The sequence below is a fragment of the Bombus flavifrons genome, chromosome 12 (genome assembly GCF_040668555.2).
Source record: "Bombus flavifrons isolate JBK064 chromosome 12, iyBomFlav1_principal, whole genome shotgun sequence".
In the NCBI taxonomy this organism is placed as follows: domain Eukaryota; kingdom Metazoa; phylum Arthropoda; class Insecta; order Hymenoptera; family Apidae; genus Bombus; species Bombus flavifrons.
In genome coordinates this window covers 7,013,554-7,039,657 of record NC_138453.1, presented here as the reverse complement: position 1 = coordinate 7,039,657, position 26,104 = coordinate 7,013,554, and the positions used below count along the sequence as shown (strand labels likewise).

Below are 26,104 nucleotides of genomic sequence, written 5' to 3'. Positions count from 1 at the left end.
CATCCGGGAAATCTTAATAGACGACGGAGTCCCACGCGGATCGGTAAGCGTGAATCCCGTGCAACGGATCTGGATAAAGAATGAAATGAAATGTTGGATATTTAAGGCCGGAAGAGGGGGGTTGGACGATGGTAGGGAAGGAACGAGACAAGATGAGCCGTGGCTGCAAAAGTTTCTCTCCGGTCTGCGGAAGAAGCGTCTGACCGCGGCACGATTCACGGATGATAAATCGTTTAAACCTTTTCACCGGGACCGTTCGGCCGGAAGTAAAAGGAATTTAAGATCCAATTGCAGCCAAAGATACGGCTGTGTAGTTAAACAGAGCAGGATAACGGGGTTTCATCGGTGGAAAACAAAAATCTTTCCCCTCGTCGAATTCGTTGAACTTTCGATACGTTTCGACCGATATCGGTGAAAATATTCGAAATATAATAAACGCTGTTATAAAAGATTGCGGCAGCGTTTTACGAGCCGAACGACAAATCACGATCAGACGGTGATGTAACGGCAGTTCTCGTCGTTCGGTCGACTGGCAAAAATAATTCGAACTGTACACCGAGCAACGTTGCAGATTTACGACGTGTCGCCACGTCGTGGACGGCTAGCACACAAGCAAAGTGACTCGACAACGCATTACGAGATTCAGCGATACAAGCCACTATATACACTGTACACACATACGCGACAAGGTAACACCTTTCCCCACTGTGCTAGCGATTCGCCATCGAGCGACGTTTTGCTTTATGTATACTGGCCTCGGCGATACGTGATGTATGATAAACAACACGTGTTAACATGTAACGAGAAGAAAGAGTGTCGATGCACACGTTCTGCTCTCCTGCTTCGATGCCACGATGATTTATCTTTTCGTAGAAAAAATATTTTTCTAGTAACTCGTTAAAGGAAAACAGAATACATTTATCGACTTTTTGCTCGTATTTTTTGTTCTCGTATTTTAATTTAATTACTACGTGTATAGTAGAGAAACTTGCATCGGAGATAAGATGATTATTCATTGAGACATAAATATGGTTTTATTTTATTGCCATGTGAATTTAACATAAGGCGCTAGGTTTCTAGGAAGGAACTAAAAGAAGACGAACAATGTGTAGGTGTGCCACGATCTTAAGCGTGAAAACAATTCCGAGAAATAGCTTCTGCATTCAGAGTTCTCAGATATCGGACGTGCTGTTCTTTGATACATTCGGAAGGTGTGATATCTGGTTGCTTAACCGGCTACGCGATGCACGCAAACACGCCTGTCTTCGAGAATTTGCGTTTTATCAAGTCGATGCGACCGAAAAATTAACTCAGCCCGCCTCGGTAATTGTTTGTAGTAATGAGAAAAGCGAAGGAAAACGCTAAAGGATTTGGCGCGAACACTATCTTCGTTCGCGATAAGTGCAAATTATTAGCCACTTTATCGTAGCTACTTTATTGTCGTAGATAAGCCCGTCGTTTACCTGATTGTGTTTCGCGAAACCTGCAACCACGACCATGACTACGTCGCAGTCCTAAAACCAACTGGCTTTATCGTAATTTATGAAATCAGTCTACCGTAGAAGGAAAGCCAGAATCAAAGCTATTAAACCATTTATAAACACACCGTTTTCTAAAGACCTAATACGTTCCTGTTGAACACCTGTTTCTCATAATTTCATTAAAAAAAAAAGAAAGGAGGAAAAAAAGAGACTTAAGAACCGAAAGAATTAAGTATAATTAGTCCCAACGGCGAATAGCAAAATTACTATCTTGTATGATGGTGATTACATTTTTTACCGAACGTAATAAGCATAGCACGTCGAAAGGAAGGAATTCTGAAAACAGGTGAGTAAAAAAGTGTCGGCCGATTCTTCATACTGTATAAAAAAGCGAGTCGCGTGCGAAAGATAGAGGTCGGTGTCGCCTCCGAAATGGCGCGGCTCCGCGGTCGTTCGTTTCTCTTATATCCTTGATAGTCGCTCGTAAACCGAATTAACAGTACGGCCACCACGTGACCGTAGTTAGCGTGCGCCTAGCGTGCACTCACACGATTAAAATGTAAACTCACGTGGGAGAGAAAGGCTACCTCGCGGCATATTCGACTTGCACACGACCGCGCGGAGGAACCTGTGAATTCGCCGACACGACGTGTACACACATCCATCCATCCACTCACACACACGTATGTATATACGTACGTCCTGATAGATACGTCGAGAAAGCACATATACATACGTACACATAGAGAATTTCGTGTGGACGAGCGTGAGCAATAAGAGGAACCGACAGAGGATATCATAGAAGCGGGGTAGCAGCTCGTGAGGAATGGTAGGGGGCAGAAAATGCATATCCAGGGTATGAAGAGGCGGCCTCTCAGAGCTTGGCATGGTACAGTGGCTACCCAGCCACCCCTTCTCTCTTCCTCGACCACCGCCACCCCCATGCGAAAGCCGTACCTCTCGCGAAACGTACATCTACTTCCTCCTGCCTCCGGCTCGCACAGTCACCCCCTCCCTCTCTTTCTCCTATTTCAGCCGTAGTGCAGTAGTCGCTTACAGCGCTTCCAAATTCACGTAATAAAGCTAGCAAGAGAGAGAAAGAGAAAGAGAGGGAAAGAGAGAGAGAGAGGGAAATGGTGGCGGCAGGATGGAGGGTGGAAACCAGGCGCCCACGCTAAGTACATTTACACGGATAGATGAAAATATCAGGAACGAAGGAACGGCAAAGGTTGGTCGGAAGTTGCGAAGGCGGTAAGGGAAGGGGCAGCTACTTAACATTCTTTGCCCTGGGTCCGACCAGGCGGCAAGAGGGATCGTGTTACCCTGAAAACCGACTGCACAGGTACTGTTCGTTTGTTTATAGATATACGGTACATTTTTGTCGACACAGAGAAGAAGGGATCCGTAGGCACCTTGGGGGAGGAGGGTTGGATAAAAAACCGAGGAAGAAAGGGCGAGACACTCGCTATAATTTCGAGCGTAACCCGTTTGCACGGGTCTATATTTGCACTCGGATAGACAAACCTACGAAGGGCCACTTGTCCTTTCTTTTTGCCCCCGCTCCGATCTCCGCTCCTTGCACCCCCTTTTTTGTCCAACTTCAAGAGGGAATCGCTATTTTTGAGGAACATGCACGAATACGAGTCGCCAGGATTTATTTTGCACGTTTCACGACTCGAAATGTTCTCGAGGAACGAGAGTTCGTTAGATCCGGAGATAGAAGATCGTTTCGTTGTTCCGTTATATCCTGATTCGACGACCACCACGACATTGTCGATTTTCTTTTTCAAGCAGCTTTTCTATACCACTACACTCTCTATAAATATATATATATACATATTTGTACTCGTTTCTCTCGAGATTTACCCTTTCTTTCTCTGTGAAACAGACGAAGCTTTTAGAATACACGAGTATCTTTCCTACGAGTTTTTACATCTTCCTTTTGAAACCTCGTCTATTTATCGCGAAACAAACGATACGTCATCCAATTAAATAATCCCGGAGAAAGAGTCGGCCACTGCCAGCGGACCTGTTATTAGCGACGGTTGAAAGCCGTGCGATTAAAAAGCTCCGACCTTCTAGGGAGGCCATATATCCGTAAGAAAAATACCTGTTCACTTTTCACTGTCTCCTGTGCACCGATACACGCGCGCGCGCTCGACTAACGCAAACTAAGTTATAATTTACAACAGCACCTACGCACTCTCACTGCTAGGCAGAAAGAGAGAAGTGTATCAAGGGCTACTTGTCGTTCTTTTTCGACTCTTCCCTCCCTTCTTCTATAGCAGAGCCCGTCACAACCGTTCCATTCGAAACGTCCGACATGCATGTATATATGTATGTATCTCCCTTTTTCGGCTGTGCATCGTGGAACGAACGTGAACCATGTGGGGGGTGTTCGCGAGTATATATATTTATTTATTCGTTTTTCGCGAAAGAACAAGGGGGTCTGTCGGCGCCACCACCCCCGAAACGTACACCACCCCTCGCCCTTCTGAAACCGGTGAAGTGTGTGTACCAGAGGCAAGCGTAGGAAACTGGTGCTTTCGTCGACGTGCAGAGCTTGATAGAAGAGCGTGCACACGTTCCTGTTCATCGGATACCGACTCCCGCTGCAGGCTACATTGGAGCAGATTAACCGGAAGGGATTATTACAAGGGAGGATGGAGGGATGTACGCATTTATTCCGGCCAAGGGATGAGAAGGACCTGCATGTTACTCTGCAACCCAGCATCGCAACCGGAGAGAGAAAGATTCTTTTTAATTCTACTTCCCTTTTTTCTCCTCGACTTGTTCAGTCCCACCCTCTCGCCGCGTCTCCGTTACTCTATCCGTTCCTTCCACCTGTCCTTCAAAACCGATCTTCCTTCGATTTCAAGCGTTTACACGACAGAAATCCCGTGGCACGTAATACGATGCAGCCCTTCAACGAATCCCTATCCTGTTGATCGGCTGAAACCTCCATCCTGCTGGTACCTCCGAATCGTTAATAACGAGATCGATCGAATTATCGGGGCTACCTTTCAAATTCACCGATTCTACAGTGTGTTCGCCAATAAAGGTTGTTTCGTGTAGGACACGATAGAAAGAGGTGAAATGAAGACAATGACGAATGAATGCGATTCGTACGAGTAGGTAAAAGTGCAAATAGCGAATTGGGTGTACACATGATGAAAATAGTGGCGCGGGACAGAACATGGGACATACACGGAGAATCGGGGCTCGTTCGACAAACAAACGATGGGGTTTCATTCCAGCGATCGAATGCTTCTTTGGTCGGTACACAAGGGGGGGGGGGGGAAATGCGCCGGTATTTTTCAAAAAAAACTCGCCGTTTTAACGTCCAGTTCACGGTTAACGTTGCCAATCGTACATTCGCAACTGATCGTTGTGCGCTCCTCAACAGATACGCGTACACGTGAGAAATACATACGTACGTGACGAATACATAGATAGGGAGTGCAGAGAGGACGTACCAAGGGTGGAGAAACTTGACGAAACATCCGCGCAGATTCCACGTGCACGCGCGAAAATACGCGATCGGTATTCTCCGACGAGAAGCTGGGATTACCGTGTGCACGTGCGAACTCCTCTCCGCGGTATTAAACGATTCGACGAGTTTTATTTATTCAGGAAATGAAAATCCTAATAGACTTTCGCTTCGTTGTTATATTTTCTTGCCCGGCTCAGAGCCCAGGCGTGCCCGGTATTTACGTACGTACCTTTTGCGCGTGCACGACCGCGTCCATCGCAGCCTCTCTTCCTATACACATCGAATACGTGATATCGCAACCCAGTCTTCTATAACGCGTTGTTAAATAACAGCATGAGCAGCCTTCTGGGAGTTTCGGAAGGAGCTTGTTTGAAGAGCGAGGGAACAGTTACCCACTGCGCTGTTGTTGGGATTATCGGACGAACCACCTCTGAATGGAATCGGTTCACATATGTGTTTGGTAAATGATTGTTCTTGTTATCGAACGGGGAATTCTAATTGTTAAAAATGAATCGAAAAATTCCATCACTGTTTAAATACACGCTTAGATTTTAATAAATCAGGAGTCTGCCTCCTGTAATTCGTTGATCATGAAACAGGTAGTAATTTTATTTCAGGAACACTATCGGACCTTTTCACAGAGAAAGAAGATAGACATTGTGAGATTTGGGTTACTTGAATTGTAAGCTAGAGATGTTCTGTAGAGGAGAGTGATGGATTTATTTTAAATTTAAGCCTTCAGTTTAAATATTAAATATCAAGAAGAATTTCTTTTTCGATGATAGTAACATCAAATAGAAATTTGTTCAAACTAAGTTGTAAATTGTAATTTGAAGATTTAAATTCAGACGAAACAGCTCTACTGGTATTTAAGCTAGCACTAAACCATTCCCTGTTAACCGTACGCGCCCGGTAATCCAAAGAATTTGGTCGATGTAAATGTAGGCAAAAAAAAAGGGTGGCATGTAAATCGTTAAAGAGACTCGATTAATTAACACCCACTTTTCTTCACCGTCATTTGCAAGAAAAATAGCCTGCGTTCGCAGTGAAGCACACGCGTCGGTTCGATAGAAGCTTACTTAGGTATTAAACGGTGGCCGTGTATTGTTTAAAGGTTCGCGTGTGTGGGATCGGTCACTCTGTATAAGAGAACCGTGGTAAATATTAGGTACTATCCTGGCGGCGTTAAGTGTACAATGGTGAAAGGCAACCAGGGGGTGTAACGCAGTGGGGTGCGTGCAGTGTGTCCGCGCGAGAAAGACAGAGCGGATGAAAGAGGGGGGGTGGAAGGATACCTTTCGTCCGTAGAACAGCCGAAGGTAGAGATGGAGGCGGCGACCAAATTGAATTTGGGTTCTGGCCTCTGTTTAGATTCCTCGTTGGTTGTTTAGTTTAGAGGAACAAAGAAAACATCTATGTGTTTATTCTAGCCAACGTTTCACCCCCGTCTCTACTACTCTTGCCGCGACGTGCCTCTCTCTCTCTCTCTCTCTCTCTCTCTCTTTCCCTTCTCCTCTTTCACATTATTTCTGTCCCTCGCGCAAAACCACTCTTTCTTCTTTATCCCTCTTCCCTCATTTCCCTCCAACCGGATTCCTCGACAATCCACAAACTCTTTCCACCATATGCACATTTTTTTATGTGAGCTTCCAACCCCTGCAAAACGCTGTGTCCTCTAATTCGTTAAATACACCCCTTGCGTTGCATCACCCTTATTTTGCTACGAATTTCTGTCGTTCAACGTTTTCGATATATGTGTGTCTCCTTTGGCGTTATGGATATCGACGGACGATATTTTTGTTCGGGCAAAAGCGTTGCCTCTCTTAAACCTCCACCCCACTCTCGCAAAGGATCCGAGAATTCGCGAGAAGACACCGTGGGAGACGCAATTTCCAAAATAAACGCCGTCTCCGCAAATAATCATCGCGCGTGCTTTTAATTAAATTTCACCGTCTGGCGCCAGAGTATCCGCGGTAGGATGCCGAGTTCGGTGCTATCTTCTTCCAATTCGCAAGTACTCGAGCTCAAAGTATCGATCCGAGATAGATGAAATATATTTCCCGACGTACGTACGTAGTAGGAAGAGAAAATAGTACGTTGCGAAAAGAATTGACGCTGAGAAAGGCGTGACGAAATCCCTATTGCCACGCCACTGTTGTCGGTGATAAAAGCCGATAAGGAAAACGAGACTGGCGCGTGTGCTCGTCAAGATAAAACCAAACAGATGTGAAAATATTCAACCGTTTTATATACGACGCACGCTTTAGACTCGACTACGTTTCGAGAAAAGATCCGTTTAAATATACCGTCCTATTAAGAGCCTAGCTGTATCTATCGGCGAACTTCTTTTAAATTCACCGTCGTCGATCCGTTGCAAATAATTACGAATATGAAAGACAAAGAGATTACTCGGCATAGACACGGGGCCGATGTTTAAAGATCGTGCGACGTGGGAACACAGTTGTTTCAGGTGTACTACGCGTAGAATCCCCTCGGTGTTTGAGATTTCCGAGGCGAAAGAGACGCGGCAAAGATTTAGCGGTATCCGATGGTGTTTACACGAAGCGACACGAAATGTTTGGCCGCGATTCTCTTGCCAGTTATTTCAGGTGGCCAACCGAGCCTCGTAGTTTTGTCAACCGACGCGAAGCTGATCATAAAAACTCCGAGAATCGCATCGACGCCATTCTATCGACGTGACCACTCCGTTACCTAACCGTTTCTCGTGAACTGTTTCGTTGATTCATAAAAGAGCGCAAAGAAACATACAGCAATGAACAAAAGTATTGATGCGGATCTGCGTCTCTCGTAAAATTCTGCGATTCTCTTTTTACACAAGTTTCAGCTTAAAAATATCACGAACAAGTGTCGCGAGAATTTCCATTTCCATATTCCAACTGTAGAACTATTATTTTGTTGCCGCCGTATTGATCTCGCGACAACTGAATCCTTACGTTGATTGTACGAAATACGACAATCGATCATGTACCTTTCTTCGATTATATATTTTACCGATTTTTTGTTGTTTAATGATGTAACAAACTACGGCATATTTAAATTACTCATTGGACAGTGATATTTTACAAATAAAAATGAGATAAAGACTGTCGCGTTTTATAGGTTTACACAGAACTCTACGAGAAATCCGCTGTCTAATAAATCTTTCGTCTGCCACGGTAAACTACGAAAAAAGGTACATGAAGGAGCTTGACAAACGAATGGTCCTGGACCGTCAATTCTTCGTTTTGCACATATACTTATATATGTAATTTGAATTTCACACATCCTTTAACTACCTTATTCTATCAATGTTCAACAACATTTCTACCGTTTCTACTGACAATTCCATCAAACTTAATTGCGCGCGCCAAGGATACAAGAAAAAGAGGTGTCCGAGGAAAAAAGCCAAGAGAGAGGCATCGCCGTAAGATATCGTTGAAATTTGGGAGGATGTTCTACTAGATTTTCTCAGGTATCACTCAGCGGCAGGAATCGAGCGTGTGAATAATAGAGGGTAATCGCCCTTGCCAGTCTCTGTCGACCTTCGCCCCTCGGGGGTAGCAAGGTGGGAGAGTAGAAGGGTGGGATTTCTAGATTGGATTTAAGTACACAGCCGTGAGGTTTCAACCGGTTAATAATGTAGATAAAACCGAGACTTCCAGGACTACGCGAGACGTCGCGATGTTGTGGCGAACTTGAATTCTCTCAGCTTCTATCACGGTGATCTGTTCTTACCCGACTGTTCCTTAGCTGATTGAATATTCCAGAAATTGACAGGCATCGCCGAAACACTTGGCACGAATCCAAAATAAATACCTCGGTCTTGTTTCTTCGCAATCGTCAGCAATTTACGATGCTAACGGATCGAATTAGTCTGCTTATCGAGTTTTCTCCGAGATTAATCATTAATAACAATTTGTTTACGGAAACTGATTAGCAATCTAGTTAAAATAAACGACTTTCACTGTAATACATAATTTCTGAAACTGAAATGCGGATAAATGTTAGTTGTTGTTACGTGATTTATAGAAGAAACGGAAGAAAAGATTTATTCGTTTCAAACAAAGTGGAAGGCAAGCGAATCAATGGTAAGGCTCAGCGAAATAACGCGAGACGAGGTCAAGGATCGTTCATCTGTCGGAAAATTGCACGTTTCCCTAACTGAGAAACTAAGCGAGAAATGAAATAAGAGTATCTCATTCGCGTAACGAGCGGTTCGCGGAAGTTGAACCAGTCACCAGTCAGTGAACGGTTTCAGTAATTTATTAAAATCCTCGTCGCCGTCGTCATCTGACGTTGGTGCTCACGCGACCAGGAAAAAGCCTTTGCTTCCGACTTAAAAAAGAAAAAGAAAGAAGGAAAAAGGAAAAAACAGAAAGAAGAATGAAGAAGATCGCCGAGAGACACAGCGAGCGCGAAAACGAAGGAAACCTTTTATGCGCAGGCCAGCTGGCTCAGCACGACAAAAATTCTTTCAATTACAGAAAAGCGAGTTCTCCTTAATTCCCCGGGCATCGATATTCATAGCGAAGCGTGTTACGTAAAAGTTACGACGGGATTCGGCTCTCGAGCCGCAGAGAAAGAGAACGAGGAGAGCGTGGATGCGGATCAGGCTGCAGCCTGGTTATAGGCACTCGAATACCGGGGGTGGTAGCGCAAAGAGGGTAGAAAAGTATAACGGAACCAAAGGATGGGGGAGAAGAATTGGGCAGCAAAAAGAGATGGGGGAGAAAACGGGTGTGGGATGCTGAGCAGAAGCTTGATTGGAAAGGACAGCCTATCCGCAATTTGCGATCCGAGAGAGGGGAGTCGAAGGTGAGAATTCCGCTTGTCTCTCATCGAGACTTTCTTTCTCCCCTTTCTTCGCCTCTTCTTTCGTCCACCAACGTCATCACAACCATCACCTCCTCTTCCATCTCAAGCTTTTTCTATTTTTCAGCCAACGTTTCTTCCCGCTAAGCACCCCTTCGCCATTGCCTCTACGCAACCCCTTTTTGCATTTCAAGGAAGGAGCGAACGACCTCGTCAATACCCGTGCTGTGGCTCTTATCCGGCCAGATCCTCTGGATTCTTGTTCATCCTCGCGCGGACCCGTTTGGATATTAATCGTCGGGATAAACGACCCCCGTGATTCTAATGAAATATCGACACACCGGCGAAAGTTTGTTTAATCAGTGAATACCGACGTCGTGATCACGAATTCCGAGTTGATCGAGGGACCAAGAAGAGGGGTCTCGTTACGTTTGAATTCGATCTTTCGCTTTCGCTTTCCGTCTTTAAAACTGGTTCAGCTTGATGTACACGATATACGTTGTAATATATTAGGACGAAAAACTGGACGAAATATGAAGCGGAGGTTGCACGAAACGGTTTATCGAATTCTATTTTCTGTCCCCTCTCGTCTAACGATCGCAGAATGTTCGCGGTATCGACTATCGAGCTAATATTAACGCGCAATCGCCGTATTCGCCTGCACCGAGTTTAGCCACGGCGTTCCATCAAAACGGATACAGGTCGAGGTACTTTATTTTCCACGGGTCAGACGAAAACGCGCTGTCCCAACCACCAAATTCACGGCTGTATTATTCACGAATATCTTATTTTGTTAATCCGTTGATACAGTCCGTACAGTTCGATACTACTCCGTCAGTACGAACGTTTGCGATTTCATAGGGACACGTCTATTACGATTTCGTTTAGGATAATCACGATTATCGATCTGTGTATACACTTCTCTACGCTCGTTTCGAAAAATGCCAATTTGGAGAAGAAACTTCCGTGTCTTCGAGGACCCATAGGTCTCCAGTGACGTGGCTCGAAGCCTTGCGAGCAACCCTCCACTCAGAGAACCTGTTAAATTATAAACAGCGTCAGCCAACACCGCGGGATTTCCATCGACTCTGAAACCACAGAAACTTAAGGTGGTTGGTCTCGCGACAACCAACATCTCAGTTTCGGAGCTGAAACTCACGTGGCCAGCGTCTCTTGTAGCCAAGTTTCGCGTCAACCTTCGTGCGAACACTAGCTCATTAATTTCGAAGAAAGGATAATGGAGCACGACGCGTCTTCCCCTGAGGTGATCTACAGTGATTATGGAAAATATTTGCAAACTTATTTTACATTCTTATTCTCCTTATTCTTCGACGAAGCGTTTTGTTTATCAGAATCCAGATTTCATTTGTATAATATCAATTATTGTAATAACACAAAAGTAGCATTAAATGACACGAAATTTGATGCAGTTGGACTTAATTAATTAGTAGATGCAAAATAATAAATACAATGGTGTGCAGATACTTTTTATAGCCACTGTATATCATGTACTTCGCAATAAATTTTCCTGTCTCACCCTTCTTTCGAAATATGACTGTGATTCGATATCGAGATAAAGCACGACAAAAAGGGTGCAAGAAATTATAAAACGAAAGCGTAGTGCGACAACCATCCGATTCTACGTGTATTTCTTTTAATGATCTTTTTATTTTCTAGCGAAGATATCATAAAGCCACTCTGCATCCCCATTCTCTCATACGTCTACTTCGAAATACATGCAAAAATTTGAAAGACCAATGTTTCAATTGTATTTGCCTACTCGTTGGACAACTATGCTATTTCGGTCATTCACGTAAAAATGAAGATCAACGATAAAACAAGTTTCAAAGACGAAATGAATATAAACGGACAATTTAATAATAATAATCTAATAAATACAATGGCAACTTGTAATTGCAAATAATTGACCGACGAAAACAATTGAAGGTATTAAGAGAGCCGACAAGTTGGAACATCAGCACTGGCGCTAAAGTTACGGTGGCCAGCAGGACTGGTCCCCGTCTATGGGACAATGGAGGAGGGCAGGAAGTCGCGGTCGAGCTGGCGAGTGGTCAGCAGAACTTGATAGTTTCTCAAAACTCGATCTTCGAATCGTCTCGAATCTCACGCCGTCGAAAAGACCTTTACGATCTATACAACACGAGTGTCGTGTCGAGTCTAACATTTTCGTTTACCATCGAACACAACAATACGGTTGTTTGACATTTAAATATGTTATAAGTAACCGAAAATTAATCGTTCGATTTATCGATTGACGTGTAAACCAAATGATGGTTGTATTTATGCGGTTTTCGTAGCTCGTTTTAATCACAAATCAACGAATGCATTTAAACGAAAAACGCGTCGAGAAAGTAGACCAGTGTGTCGTTAAAATAATACCAAAAATATCTTTTTCTCTCTCTCCCTCTCTTCTCCACGGTATACTTATGTATACGTGTCAGACTGACGATAAGCGAATCTCTGTTTACACGTAACCAACAGGCGAGCAGATGTACGTGTCGCACGTGTAATTCATAGGCCCGTAGTGGTACACACGTATTTACCTGGTGCGTCACGTGAACTTGATATTCACCGTTACTATCTACGCATACGAGCGCGTAAACGCGGTGTACGAATGAAAATACCCTGGATAATGTTGCCTGTGCGATTATTAAAATAATTTATTTCCCGCCGGTGACCGTTATCGATGAAAGGAGACTTATCGACCGATTCAACGCACGAATAGGTTGAAGCGTAGTTAGGAATATTGACTCCTCGTGAAAAAATGAATGTGGAAAAATATGGAGTAAAAAAAAAAAAAATGAATGGCGATTGACAAAGAGAAAAGAATTACTATTCCGTAGTTTTGATCAATTTTTCTAAAAACAAGCCGTCCCTTTGTTTCTCGCTATGTATTGTATTTTAACCACATGCTGCATATGCTTGTGACATACGAGCGTAAATTGTTTCTAGTTGAATCGGTTTGGATTCTATCCAATGATCTGTGTGAATTAAGAAGCTATGATAACCTATAAAAAAATCTTGTATATACATTTACATTGTAGGTCGTGTCGTGTTATAAAAAATGTAAGCACTTGTTGAAACATATTGCATAATATTATGACATTATTAAACTGTTATTATATCTTCGTCGCGTTGTCGACGTTTTTATGCATTTATACTATATGTTCTCGGTTGTTTAGAATAAGATATCGAAGAACAGAAGATAGCGGAAAAGCGTAACGAATAATTAACAAGTAAAGTATTATTTATATATGGAGACGTACAATATGTCTAAAAAGACATTCAGAAGCTGGGTGTCCCATATGTCACGCATATATGCATTCCAAAGGTGACTGTATACCTGCTGCTCTGGTGGTATGGTGCGACCATATTCGTCCCCCTTTCGAAAAGGAAACCGTCGAAAAGGCCGCTTTAAGGGCCATAAAACATTTGTTTCCCTCGACGGTGCTCGCGCTACTATCCGAAACGCTATATTGCGTACAGCCGCGAACGCGGGATTTCGAATTGAATTTGAAATCAGGGGGCTCGATTTTATGGTGGCTGGGTGTCAAACGCGTCGCAAGTATCGCATTCGAAGCGGTTATTCCACGTGAGAGAAGGGGAAACTTTCGCTTGAACCCGAAACCCTCCATAGGCATGGATCGTTATCGGTTTACTGGTTTCCTGGCAAGTGTATCGACGCGAGATGCGGCTGTTCAAACGGTTCAATTTCGTTTTCCATTCCCTACGAGACGCATAGGACAGAGATACGGCTGGGATAGATCGCAGTCGCGAGACTCTTATCGCTTCAAGATTCCTCTATTCCGAGAAATCAATGAGTCTAGCCGGACGTCTTAGTAAGCGCTTTATCGCTCGTAAGCAGATGTTTGCCTCTAAAATTAGTGCTATTTATGGAGTGATGTCGTCGGTTATTAATAACACTATTCCCGCGTTACACATAAATTCCAGGAAAGAAAAAAAAAATACGATCAAAGATAAATATCGTCCGACAAAGAGATTCGAGAGTTTCGTAATATCGTGCTGTATTCGGTGAGAATGAAATTTCTTGGAACCATTGTACAAAAGTGAGCTTTCATAGAAGATAGTGGGAGGGGAAGAAGAGAAGAATCGTAGAGAAGAAAAGAAAACGTCGCGGTTATCTTATCGAAAGCAAATTTCCAGAGATTAATTCCTTACCTGGTCGTTGTCTTGTTGATCTTGCCCGTATGAGGGGGTGTCACCGTTAGGGGTGGTGGCGGCGGAGGGTCGCTGTGACGTTGACAAGTTGATCGCGCCGTCTCCGTCTGTGTCATGATCCATTATGCCATCGTCCTGAAATCACGATCATCGTTACGTCAATCGGACTGCTGGCTTCTTTGGTGCACTGAACTTCATCGTTGAACTCGCCGCTTTCGCGTATATACTGGTATCTTATATTACGTCATGCCGCGAAATTTCTCGATCGGTCAACAACGTTTCGCTGCTATCGTTCGAGAGATGTTTCTCACTCGCGAAGCACGAAAGTTTGGGTTTCCGGTAACCACGGACCACGGTAAAAGAAGAAAGAAAAGGATAGCCGGCTCTACGAAGGTTTTGAAATATGCTTTAGTTATACGATATTGCCCTCGACGTAGGAACAATTTTAGATCACGTCTGACGCATGTGATTCCATACACTCGAGGCAAAGGCAACAATGTTTAGCTCGCGGAACACACGTACACATATACAAACGAATCGCTAATAATATATTCTATCGTTTGCATTCTCACGCGAGGAATTAACCTATACGATAATGTAACACTCCTACTTTTTCCTATACCTTGACAAACAATATTATTCGACTCGTAAAAGTTCGCTTACTTTAAGAAAAGTTCGTAGTTCCTAATTTCAGTCATCCAATAGCCAGTTTAGAATTCATGGAAGCGTAATACATTTGAAGCGTCTCACAGCGAGAGAAGGACGTGTTTCTTCGAATGGTTTCGCAACGAATAACACTTTCCGCGACACGAAGAAAAAAAAATAAAAACAACGGCGTAGAAAAGCGAACGTAAATACCGGATCACACAAAAACACCACTCGCGAGGAGAAATAAGTTACACAGCGTCTTCAACGGCGAAGAATCACCATACCGGAAGTACGCTGATCCTCCAGCTGGCGCACAACTATCACGCGAATCGTCGATCGCGTTCTTTCACCAAACGAATATACGCACCACTAATTTACGATCCGAGAATTCCTCGTTCGTTCGTTTAACCTAAAAACGAAACGACAGCATCGTCTACGAGGCTCGCGCACACATGGGGTGAAAACGCACTTGGAAAATGTCGTTGGCAACACGCACGTGGACACGAAGGAGCCGTCAAAACTCGTGTGCGCGGGCTATGGAAAAAAGAAAGAGAGGAGACGAATGGAACGAGGATGACGAAGAAGAAACGGTTGGGACGAGCGCGTGTAAAAGGAGACGAAAACTATATAGAGGAGGAATGGAGAGGAGAGAGGACGAAACGGACGACGACGCCGTAAAGAAGACGAAAAGCAACGTTCACGCGGCGACCGAGTAGCGAGGACTAAACACTAAAAGCGGCACAGGCATACCAAGCAGCCCAACCAGCGAGGCTGTTGCTTATTGTGTAAATATAAACAAATATAGTTGAAACCAACCAACAGGCCTGCTTTCAGCTCTCCCTTCTCTCCCCGCCCTGCTCCGCCGTCTTCTACTCTTGTGTGCCCTACCTTCTCTGTCGGCATCTCCCCTTCCCCACTTATCGCGGGCTCTCTGTCCTCCTCCCCTACCCCAGAGTCGTGTCTGAAGACTTTGCCCCTCTCGCTCCACCGTAACACCCACCCTTCGTCACGTCCCTGACCCCACCGCCGCCAGGCAAACCAGTACATCATATACGAGGCACGTTGTATACCGTGGCTCTGTGTGGCTGACTGGCTGCTTCGGCTTAGCTTGGCCTGTGCCTCTGCCCTCTCACTCTCTCCTTCTCTCTCTTTGCCTTCTGTTCTTCTCGTCCCATATGCTCGTCTCTGCTCGAACATTACACATCGTCGCACGGTTGTTTGGCAAGCGGCTGTTCGCGACGCCTAACTTCGTGACAACCGGGGGACTAGCCGACTCTTCGCTCCGGCAAACGGACAACTATAGGCCTCCTGGATTTTTCTACTGGAGGGTGTTTTGAAGATTCACAGAGTTTTCTTGCACGTATGATCGAATAATTGTACTGTACCAATGAAAATCGGAAACATACCGCTCTTCGAAGCTAATCTTGTAAACTAATTTTTAGGGTTGCAGTTGAAATAAAAATATCGAAGTAAAAATATCGGAGAATTAGTAACTGAAATCGATGAATAACGAAATTTGGAGCAAGAACCGATGTTCTTGGATTTGCAAGATATTGAAGATATCCAACTTCCTGTATATATAGAGAATTATGTAAGAGGAAGTTAAATACACGTTAGAAAATGAATCGTTAGCACCCTGGATCTAACAAGTTGGTATTTCTTGAGATAACCGGAGATAAGTCGGCTGCGACTGTCAGGCACACTCAAACGGTTCGATACACCGACTTACTAATAAATTATGAATATTTCGTTCTTTAGTTGACTGGCCGTGGATATACATGGAGGCGAGGAGGTGATTGCACACACTATTGCTTCGTAAATATGTGTGTACACGTGTTGTCTGACGCAACCTGAACCACCGGCTCAAGTTTGTATAGGCGAACCGGAAATGGGGGACGAAATATTCCTCGAAACGGCATGTCCTTAAATATTCCTTTCACTCGTATTTCCAGTACTACAATTGGTACCGCGTACAGCAATGCTTTCAAAATTTTCTGCTGATACGTGGAGAATAATTCCGTTCTTGTCACATCTTCTTGCCGTTACAATGTAACGAAGAAAAATAAAGAAAAGATAAATGTCCAAAGTATTTTAAATTTGTACGACTACCCTTTCCAAACCTCGTTCCTTGTATCATACACGGGGCAAAAAGAAGTGACGAAGAGAAATTGCTCCAGCGGATTTATATTATTCAATGTACGATACTGTAGTCCTATCGAAGTTATACGAGGCAAATCCTTGGGTTTAGCCGTTCCCATTGTCGAACAGCTAGGTGTATTCCGTAACCCAATGATGGTTCGGCGAGGGGTACCGCGACCCATCGCCTGGTCCTATGATAACAAAACTTAGGGCAAAAATAGGCGCAGCCGGCCTTGTGAGGCTTGTGTACGTGGCATATACTAAATATGTATTTATTAAGTAAACAACCGTTGCGCTGGGGTTCTAAGGTACATACGTCTCGTTTCCTATTTCATTGTGAGTAATGCGTTCTCGTGGACCCGATGGTTTTTAGTTACGTCACGTTGCTCCAGCATGGCTATGATGATATATGCGACGTGAAATGCTTCTATAATTTTCAAACTTTCGTTTATTTTTTATCATTCTGCGTAGAAAGATCAAAAAGTTACACGTCGAGGGTATATAATTCGTCAACGATAAGGGAGACGAACCTTTGAACAATTAACCAGACAAAGGGTGTGTAATCTAACCCAAACGACGAAGGGGTTAAAAATCGAAGGCAATGTCCCAGACGGTAACACGGGTTTAAGAATGGATCCCGACACACCGTTCACGAGAACGCGTACGAGTATCCAAAAGAGGGGTGCACGAGGGTGTACAATCCAGCAAACCGACCGTAAAGAAGGATAATCGTCGAGAGTCGAAGTAAGAAGAGATAACGAGATCGTATATCCCCATCAAAAAGGAGAGAAGGACAAGGTAAACGCCTTCGTTTGTGTGCGCACAGGTCCTGACCACCCTTCCTACACGTATATATACACCGTTGAGTGTTCATACTACCCTTCTAAATAATAAACGAGAGGATTTACCCCCGTCAGGTTCGCACGACGGTACATAAAAATACTCGAATCTGAGAAATTAGCGGGAGAGGACTAACGGGACATCGTTCGTCGCAGGAGTTCGAGGTGCAAGAAGGAGGTGGAGCGAGGACAGGATGTGGAAAAAGAGAGGAGCTTGATAGGAGGGAACGTAAGGGGTAGGGGCTTGGTTGGAGACGAGGCGGAGGCGGTTCGGTCTCGGGTGCGGAGTGGCCGCCAGGAAAAAAGGGTACCTAAAAGGGTTGAATTAATGTCGCGATAAATATATGATTTAAGGTGGAAACGTTTGCAACTCCGGCTAATTTTTTATCTGAGACCGCGGCGCGCTCCTCGTCGAGAGGGTTTTTACCCTAGGAAAGAGAGACCGACGATCTCTCGAGCGAGCCACACTTGGACCGGCCAAAAGGGGGGATTTGGGAACTCCGCGAGGGGAGAAGGAAACGAGGCCTTTAGAAAAGGAGGAGGAGCTGACTGGGAGGGGGTTAAAAACCGAGCGGCATGGTGACAGAGGCGGAGAGTGGTCGAATTCAACGGTTATTTCTTTTTTCGGGTAATTTACTACCGGCGAGAATTTGAGCGGACGCGCGCTTTTTAATAGTTCGCGCCACTCCAAGGACTCTTTCGTCCTTTTTCTCGTCCCTCAACCTCTCCGACCCCCGGGGTTGCGCCAGGCCATCCTGGCAGGCATCTCTTTCTCCGTCTGCCGTCCAGGAGGATCGGCCAGAGGGACAACGCGGCGGCATCGTTCCGCCGCGGTTACGATGAGAATTACGAGACTATAAAGCGGCCATCTACGACGCAGTTTATGTCATTCGAGTCCGTGGACTGATTTTACTACAGATTACTCATCGCTTTTTTTCTAATGTCGAAACCATCGCGGTGATTCGCGAAACCTTTCGCCATGCAGGACTAAATCTTTGTCTCATAACGCTGTGTCACATAATTCTAACTTTAACTTCAATACTTTATATCGGTAATCTTTAAATGTTTCAATATTTAACACGTTCGCTACATATGTGTAATTCTTTCAGATTAATTCAGATTTTATTTTAAAGCAGAATTCGATAATTTAAATTGATTAAAGAAATTGCGAACGAAACGTTGCAGTTTATTGATAAATGAATATATAATTGACATTAATAACAATGTATAATTAATATACTTGGCTAAGGAGAAAAAACGTGATCGATGCCTCATTTTAATCTACTATAGTGTCAAACGCAAGTATCAAGTAGACGAAATGTAAGGCGAAAGGTTAAAGAGGAAGAATATACTTATAAAAGGCATTTCTTAATAATTAATTAATCCCCTATAAGCAAATAATTCACTATCGCCCTACCAGCACCCGCAGATTAGTGCAGTGGATCGAGATACTCTTTATATAGCCAACCAGCAGCAAACAACCCCTAAAATATAGAATTTCCTCCTCTGACCGATCTCTTTATGTTTCGTCGCGCAATTTCGCGACGACTTCCCGAAATCCTTCGCAGATACTACGTCATTGGGTAATCGGGGGTGAGAGCATCCCCGCGGGACCGCAAACAACCGCTCCCTCAATTATGTGCGACATGAGCGAGCGAGCGAGCGAGCGTTGGCGAGGTTGGCGCGTATCAGCATACGTGACAACGAGGCTGCAAACGAGAATCGTACAACTATTCCCAGCCACCCTTTGCTTCTTCGAAAACGCGTAGGATGGAAAAGGAACGAGAACGAAGGATGGTCCACCCTCTGTAGGAAGCGTGAGCAAGCCACGACCGCTTAGGTTTCCGCAGCGTCGACGCTTTTTGAATTAACCGGCTGGACATTAGAATACGAAATTGATATATTATGGGCGTAGGAGCAAGGCCGGTTTCTGCCCTTCCTCGACCCTTCCGATGAAAGGCCGCGAAACCGCGGGGGTTAGATGTAACGGTGAAAGAAGGAGGGCGGATGGTCCGGTTACACACACTCTTTAGGCATGACTGGCCGCAGTTCGCATCTTTCATCGTATTATCTGCCCTCGTAAAACACGCCTTTATAGGTTCCCGAAACGCTCCACCCCACCCGTTGTGTCCGGCGTGTGTCTCCTTTCGTCGTTTCTCTTCGCGACGATCGCATCGAGAACTATGGATATTAGTTTTTCATGGACGTATTTGTTAAAGAAATCTTTTGGTTTACAACCAAGGCCAGGCGACACTGTGTGATCCCGCCAAGGGAATGGAAATAATACTTCCTGAAATAGCTTTGGCGATTCTTGAAATATCTGTTTGTTCCACCATCATCGGAGGATATTACTTTCTTCCTCGATTTCTTCGATTTTATTGAATCCAAAGATAAGAATCAACCGGAAAAGGAGAACCGGCCACCCTATTCTGTACCTATTTAAGTACTCGCTGATGTAAACTCGCTCGCTATCGACATCTAAGCTCCGCCTCGAAAAAATCACCCCTAAGGAGGCTACTCGAGACGTATCAGGTAGCGAAGCTTCGAGCAACGACCAACGTCGCTTTTTCCTCCTGCTGATTTATCGCGGTGGCGATTAAGGATACGAAGAAGATTCGAAGAGAGAAGCGTTCGACCTTAGCCAACGTCGATCCGTGCTTTCGACGCGGTTCGATCGGCTAATGGCCTCCGGTAGACGTTAACATTGACGAAGAAGTCTACGGTGTTTATGTGTGCGTGGCGTTAATTTGGCTTTAAGCTACCAGTCGACCGTACCACCCCCTCCTGTATCCGTGCCGGTGGTTCTCTTGTTAGCATACTTATCATCCGGCCGTGGAATTAAGAACGAGCGAGGTGTCTAGGGGTGTGAAAGCAGCGAGAAGCGGCGCGAGGGTAGAAGAAGACGTTAGGGGATGACTGTCGTGCGGAACAGGGCGGAGGGGGATGGTAAGCGGGCTGTTGATAATATCAGCCTCCAGCAAAGTAGAACGGGTATTGGCTGGCGGACTATTGTCGGAATAATGTTGATTGGATTCAAGACCGAAGGCATTAATCTGCCTTCTTTTATTATGGACCGAAAGGGACGATCTTAACCTTCCATTCTCTCGGCCTGGCCTTCCTTCGATGATACTTGCACGAAATAGGAAGGTCGCGAACCATCCCCTCGCTACTTCCATCAGCGCCAACAGGGAGTCAGTCTAACCTTGTTAAAAATTAAATCAACGAAGTCCAACGGTACAGTTCGTCACTTAGGAAAAGGTATTTGAGTGGAACGCGAGCTCGATTGGTTATTTTCAATAAACCCGCGTATTAATTGAAAGTTACACATCTACGAATAAAATCACATAACATCGTGTGATTGTGTGCATTCCTCTTATTCTTTAAGCAACGAATAGTAAAAACTCGTGCGTAGAATTTGGAAAAATTCCAAGTTCTGCGTTTACTCGATCGAAACCCTGAAACGCAACGAAGAATAGTAGTAGCGAACTCAATCTAATCAACTTCATCCGTCACTTTCTGCGTAACACCATAGGGGTGACGATTCGATTTTTCGCTGCAGCAAACAGGCTGGCTGTATCGCGGAAAAATCCTGCGGAACAATGGCATGGGTGGTACTATCACGTTCGTCGGAGCTTTCAGCTTTCGGAAAAGAAGCGATCCAGATGGATGGTCGTAAGTGGTGGACAGAGGCCGATAAGGGTAGTGGGCAGCTCGGTCGGGTCTCCCGGACGGCAGTGTAACCAGAGGGGGTTGCTGCTCCTGAAGAATGGACCTCTTTGTTTAGCCGTTTATGGTGGAAGAGATTTAGCCGGATTGCCGTCAGCCGATAGCCACCAAGGGTGTCGACCAGTCCAACATCTAGAAGGGTGCGGGGTGCTGGCCAGTGGAATCCGTGAAAACTTCTCACTAATACGAGCTAGCTCCTGACTTCGTTCGTCGTTTCCACCTCCCTTTCTTTCCTTTCCACCCTCTTCTTCCGCGCCACGTTCCGTGGCAACACCTTCCTAGAGGCGAAGAATCGCTACGCTTACGAGCGACCCCTTACAATGGCCGGACATTAGCTGACAACAGAGGTGTGGACATCGGGTAGTAGTCCTAACACCCTTCAGGCTCATCCCTCCGTTTGATTGGCCGACCAACCGCTCGAAACGTTTCGCATTTATAGCCTGGGATCTAAATAAAATCTCTGTCTGTTCGGATAAGCCTTCGTGGAGAGACCAGTAGCAAATTCCTCGACTGGTAAGAGTGTTAGAGGGTTCCTTTCAAAGAGACGTACTCGTATTTCTATTTCCTCGAAGATTTTCGTAGACTGGAAGCTACATTGGTGAAATTGTAACAGTGAGCAGGTGATTCGATTTGGATGACTATCGGTATCGTTTCTCGAGCAACGACCAGGAAAACTACTTGTACGAAGTGGACGATAACAGGGTATGAGAGGGTGCTTTGAAATAGACATTCGTAGAAATCCTACAAGAGGAGATCTAAGCGGACAGTACCCTGAGATACAGTTATGCAATAATGAGCTAATGTAGTTAATAGGATTATGCCGGAATCTCTTGTAATTGGCCGCTGAAAAGGTCAGCTCGGTTTTGCTAATCACCCGTTAAAAGGTAACTTTGGACGCTTTGCAGTTAAGCTTAAAAGGTTTACTAGGCTTTACACGCATATATGTGGATATTTTACGATTGTTTCCTTTTTACCGGGCCACGACGCCAACGCTAAAGCTCTGTCATTATCATTTTAACGCAGCAGGATTAATTATACATTCGTTAAACGTGTCATTCGCAAAGGAACCACGGGCCTCGATTCACTCGGTCAAAGCGAAATTTTCGATTGGATAAGTGGTAAATTTCCATGAAAGAAGAGTACTAAGAATGCTGCCACGTGATCTATTGAAAATAGCGGGCATGATGAATGTACTTGAGTCGACTAGCGATCGCTTCATCATTTGCGATATTCGTTCTTGGTATCTAGATCATCGTACTGATATTCACGTGATATTTTCATCTTACGTTTCACGTACAACTTGATTCAAAAATAAGAAAAGACGAATATATTTTCAATGGATAGCCAACAGCTGTCACTTTTCAATGATTGCTACTTTAGAGATGACAGAGAAGATGTAAATCTTAGAAGTAGAAGCAAACGGACGGTACCTTATAAATTTTGAGTGAATTTAGTGTGGCGCCATGGATCAAGCCCCGAGCAACCGGGTTTTCGGCTTGGATTAGGGACGAAGTTGCAATTCACTTCGATATATTTACTGTGAGAACGGTCAGGCTTTCTGAGTGGCCATCGAGCCATGGATGGACAGACCGCCGCGCTGCTCGGTTTTTCCCTTTTACCTTTTAGAGTAAATAAAACCTTGACCCGTGAGTATTTCCCTTCGGAAGCAGAGGCGCGTTCGCACATTTGCGATCCATGCGTGGCCACTTTCACCTTCTGTACGTCCCCATGGTGATTTATGAAGTTTCAGAGTTTCCTTCTTACTTGCAACTTTCATCCCTTGCCCTCAATTTTCGGCTATTCAACCAAGCATCAATATATACACACACACACACACACACACACAACTCTATATGCACAACTCTTCTTGCCTCCTTTATGCAAAAATTAGACGAATAACCATCCCCGATATTTAGATGATAAAAACAATAAGTATCCATTACCCGCGTATCCACTTAACGTCAGCGAAATAAGAGCAGTATATAATGCGAATAATACTACCATAAGGAGGAGAATCTCGAGGGAACCCCAATATCGCGCAACGAGACCGAAGAAAAACCGAAGCACTCGAGCCGCCTCCGTCTTTTAGTCTTCGTGGTTGGAGGGTGCTCAGCCGTGTAGTGTCAATGAATAAAAATTTGCGGCCGAGGGTGGCCTCGCGTTTGACGCCGATTTTAAAGCTTACCCTCGAACCTCGAGGCCCAGCTCGCCTCGCTTCCGTCACCCACCCTCCGGTGCACCCTTCTCTCTACCTCTTCTTACCAAGACATTACTTTATACTGCGCTCGAGCATCGCGAAGAAGAGTCACGGTTCGCAATCAGCGGTGGCTGAAACTCGCACTTATTTTCGCCTGAGTGCCCACAGCCCTCACGAAAGCCACCCCCTCCCGCCCCCGTCCACCACTCGCTGTACGAGCTATCGAGCCCAGAATAAGACGGTTTCGCCTCGAGATCATTATACCGCGCCTTAAGTCGAGCTAATATGTTCTTCTCTTGGCAGTCAACCACCGCCGTTTGGGAACCACCGTGCCCCATACATTTACTAAAGATTCGTATATAGGTATATAACCCTCGTCGAGTAGAGCAGCGAAGCGTCGCGAGCTAGAAACCGAGCCGCGACATTTAGACAATTTAATGCCGTTTTATAAATTATACATCGGCCGCGAGGTCGCGAGACGAGCCGATTACCGGGGCGGATCGTTCGTTCTCCGTTTAATCCGGCGTTCCAGGGCGCGTGCACAACGCGCTGGAAAAGCTTGGGTGTTGTAAAGGCCGGGACAGCGAGCGGCGAACGTTAAGGGTGCAATGTCAGGGAAGAGTCCGTGGGAAAAGCCACCCCAGACGAGTTTCGTTGATACGAATTTCTGATTTGTAGGTTCCTAGACGACGTGCCGCGCGAGGATCTTCGTTCATAATGTATCGGGCGGTTGGAAGTGAATCGGTGTGAAGCGATCGAGCAAATGTATGCGTCCGTGGCGCTATGAGAAGTTTTCCATCGAACTTAAAAATTAAAAATTTTTATTTACTATTTAATATCGAACTTTTTGCTCTTTGCAGGTGGAAAGTGGCTTTGGAAAAGATAGAAAAATATTCTAACGCCTACTTGAGAATGAATAGGGTTCCATATTTTTAATTTTTATTTTAGTTTCGTTATTTCTTTGCCTGGAAGAATTTTATTTCACGTAACAGGAAATATTTTTGAAGGAAGTGGAAAAATATCTTTAGGCTGACGGTGTTCTAGGAGAGAAATCTCTCAGTAGCCGGCTTGCAGAGAAGCTTCTCCATCTTTCGTTATACCCGCAATGCCTCATCCAAAAAATGGCGCTTTACCGTCCCGAAGATATAACCCAGACACCTCGTAAAGCCCCATACGTTGTATGAATAATAGTCGACGTGAACGCAAGACGCTGGCGTCGTTCTGTGGTTCATCCTAGCTGAAGGGGTGAGTTTAGGGGTTGCGGATGAATATATCAGCGTCGATGTATCCAATCATTCCCTTATTACGATATCGATACATTATTTTCATGATACGACGACAGTGTCGCGAGGGGCGGTCTTCGCGAGGAAAAAGAGGCTAACCCCCATGCAGACTTTCACCCCCTTTTTTCCAACGGCTAGAGGAAAAAAAAACTGATACGTACGAGAGGGTGGGGAAGGGTGGAGAGGGTTCCTTACACTCGCGCGTTCTCTGGCAGGACTATCGATTTCGGGATTAGGTGGCAATTTTTCAAGCCTATGGCGAATAATTACCGAATCCTTCCCCCCATCGAATGGTTTGCACCATAAACGACCTTCGCCCTCCGCTCGTGCCATCAAAAGACCACCGACACATGGATTCCGTTCTACAAGACGTCACCTTGGGAAAATGAGTTAAGAAATATTCAGATTGATGGTTAAAGATTCTTTCTACGCTCTTGTCTCTCGGAGAATTGAGAATTTAGAAGTTAAACACATTTTGCGGAGTAGAATAGAAAATTTCAAAGTTGAACAGATTTTGTTTGCCTAGGTAGGAATAATAAGTATGTACCGTGACTTCCTTTCGGTATTTAATAAAACTTGGTACTGATGATGTTTCGTCATGTATATCACCGGTCACGAATATTATACAACACCTACGCGTTATAATTTATCAATGAACAACATCGGGATAAGAAATCAAAAAATTAACTAGATGAAAAAGATGAATTTCTTTAGAATTTTTTTTCAAATAAGGTAATCAGGTAATTGGTAGTTGGTAAAAAAGTTCATTCATTTCATTCTCAAACCTGTCGTTATTACGTAATGATATATATTATTATCGACAATTTGTAGCTTGTAAAATTTCGTTGGCAATATTAGTTCACTTGTGCAAATAGAAGTCCGTACACATTTAATTCGTTGCTTTTATTTCCTAGTTAATTTATCACCGATTATTTCAATCGTTTCATACGCGCTTCACAATATAAAATACCTGTCGAGTAAGATAAAATTTATTACAGTTTCCGAATGAGCGTGACGAGTAGGTATTCTAATACTTATTATCGACGATGTGTGCCATAATTTGTTATCTACCATTGTTATCTCCTATTTTTACATAATAAATAGCCCACTTCTAAGAGGAATATTCGCACGAACCAGTCACGGATAATCCACGGTTGATTTTTAAAGATCCACCGGGCCGATATACGTCGACGCAGTAGCTCTCCTAGGAGGAAACTCGAGCAAGAGGGGGGCGACGGAATAGGGGTTGGGATACCTTCATCTGCGGATTACTTATGCACGAGCAG

At 44.6% G+C, this 26,104-nt stretch overlaps 1 protein-coding gene across 21 annotated transcripts in view; it reads right to left on the bottom strand.

Annotated features, from left to right (window-relative positions):
- FoxP (forkhead box transcription factor P) overlaps window positions 1-26,104 on the bottom strand; it is a 245,191-nt gene that overhangs the window by 79,829 nt on the left and 139,258 nt on the right. For 18 of the 21 annotated variants that reach the window (XM_069125045.1, XM_069125030.1, XM_069125031.1 and 15 more), the window contains one exon: window positions 13,987-14,121. In XM_069125045.1, coding sequence (XP_068981146.1) covers window positions 13,987-14,109 — 123 coding nt within the window. In that variant the 5' untranslated portion in view covers window positions 14,110-14,121. The other 3 variants (XM_069125051.1, XM_069125050.1, XM_069125053.1) reach the window with 3 other exon arrangements.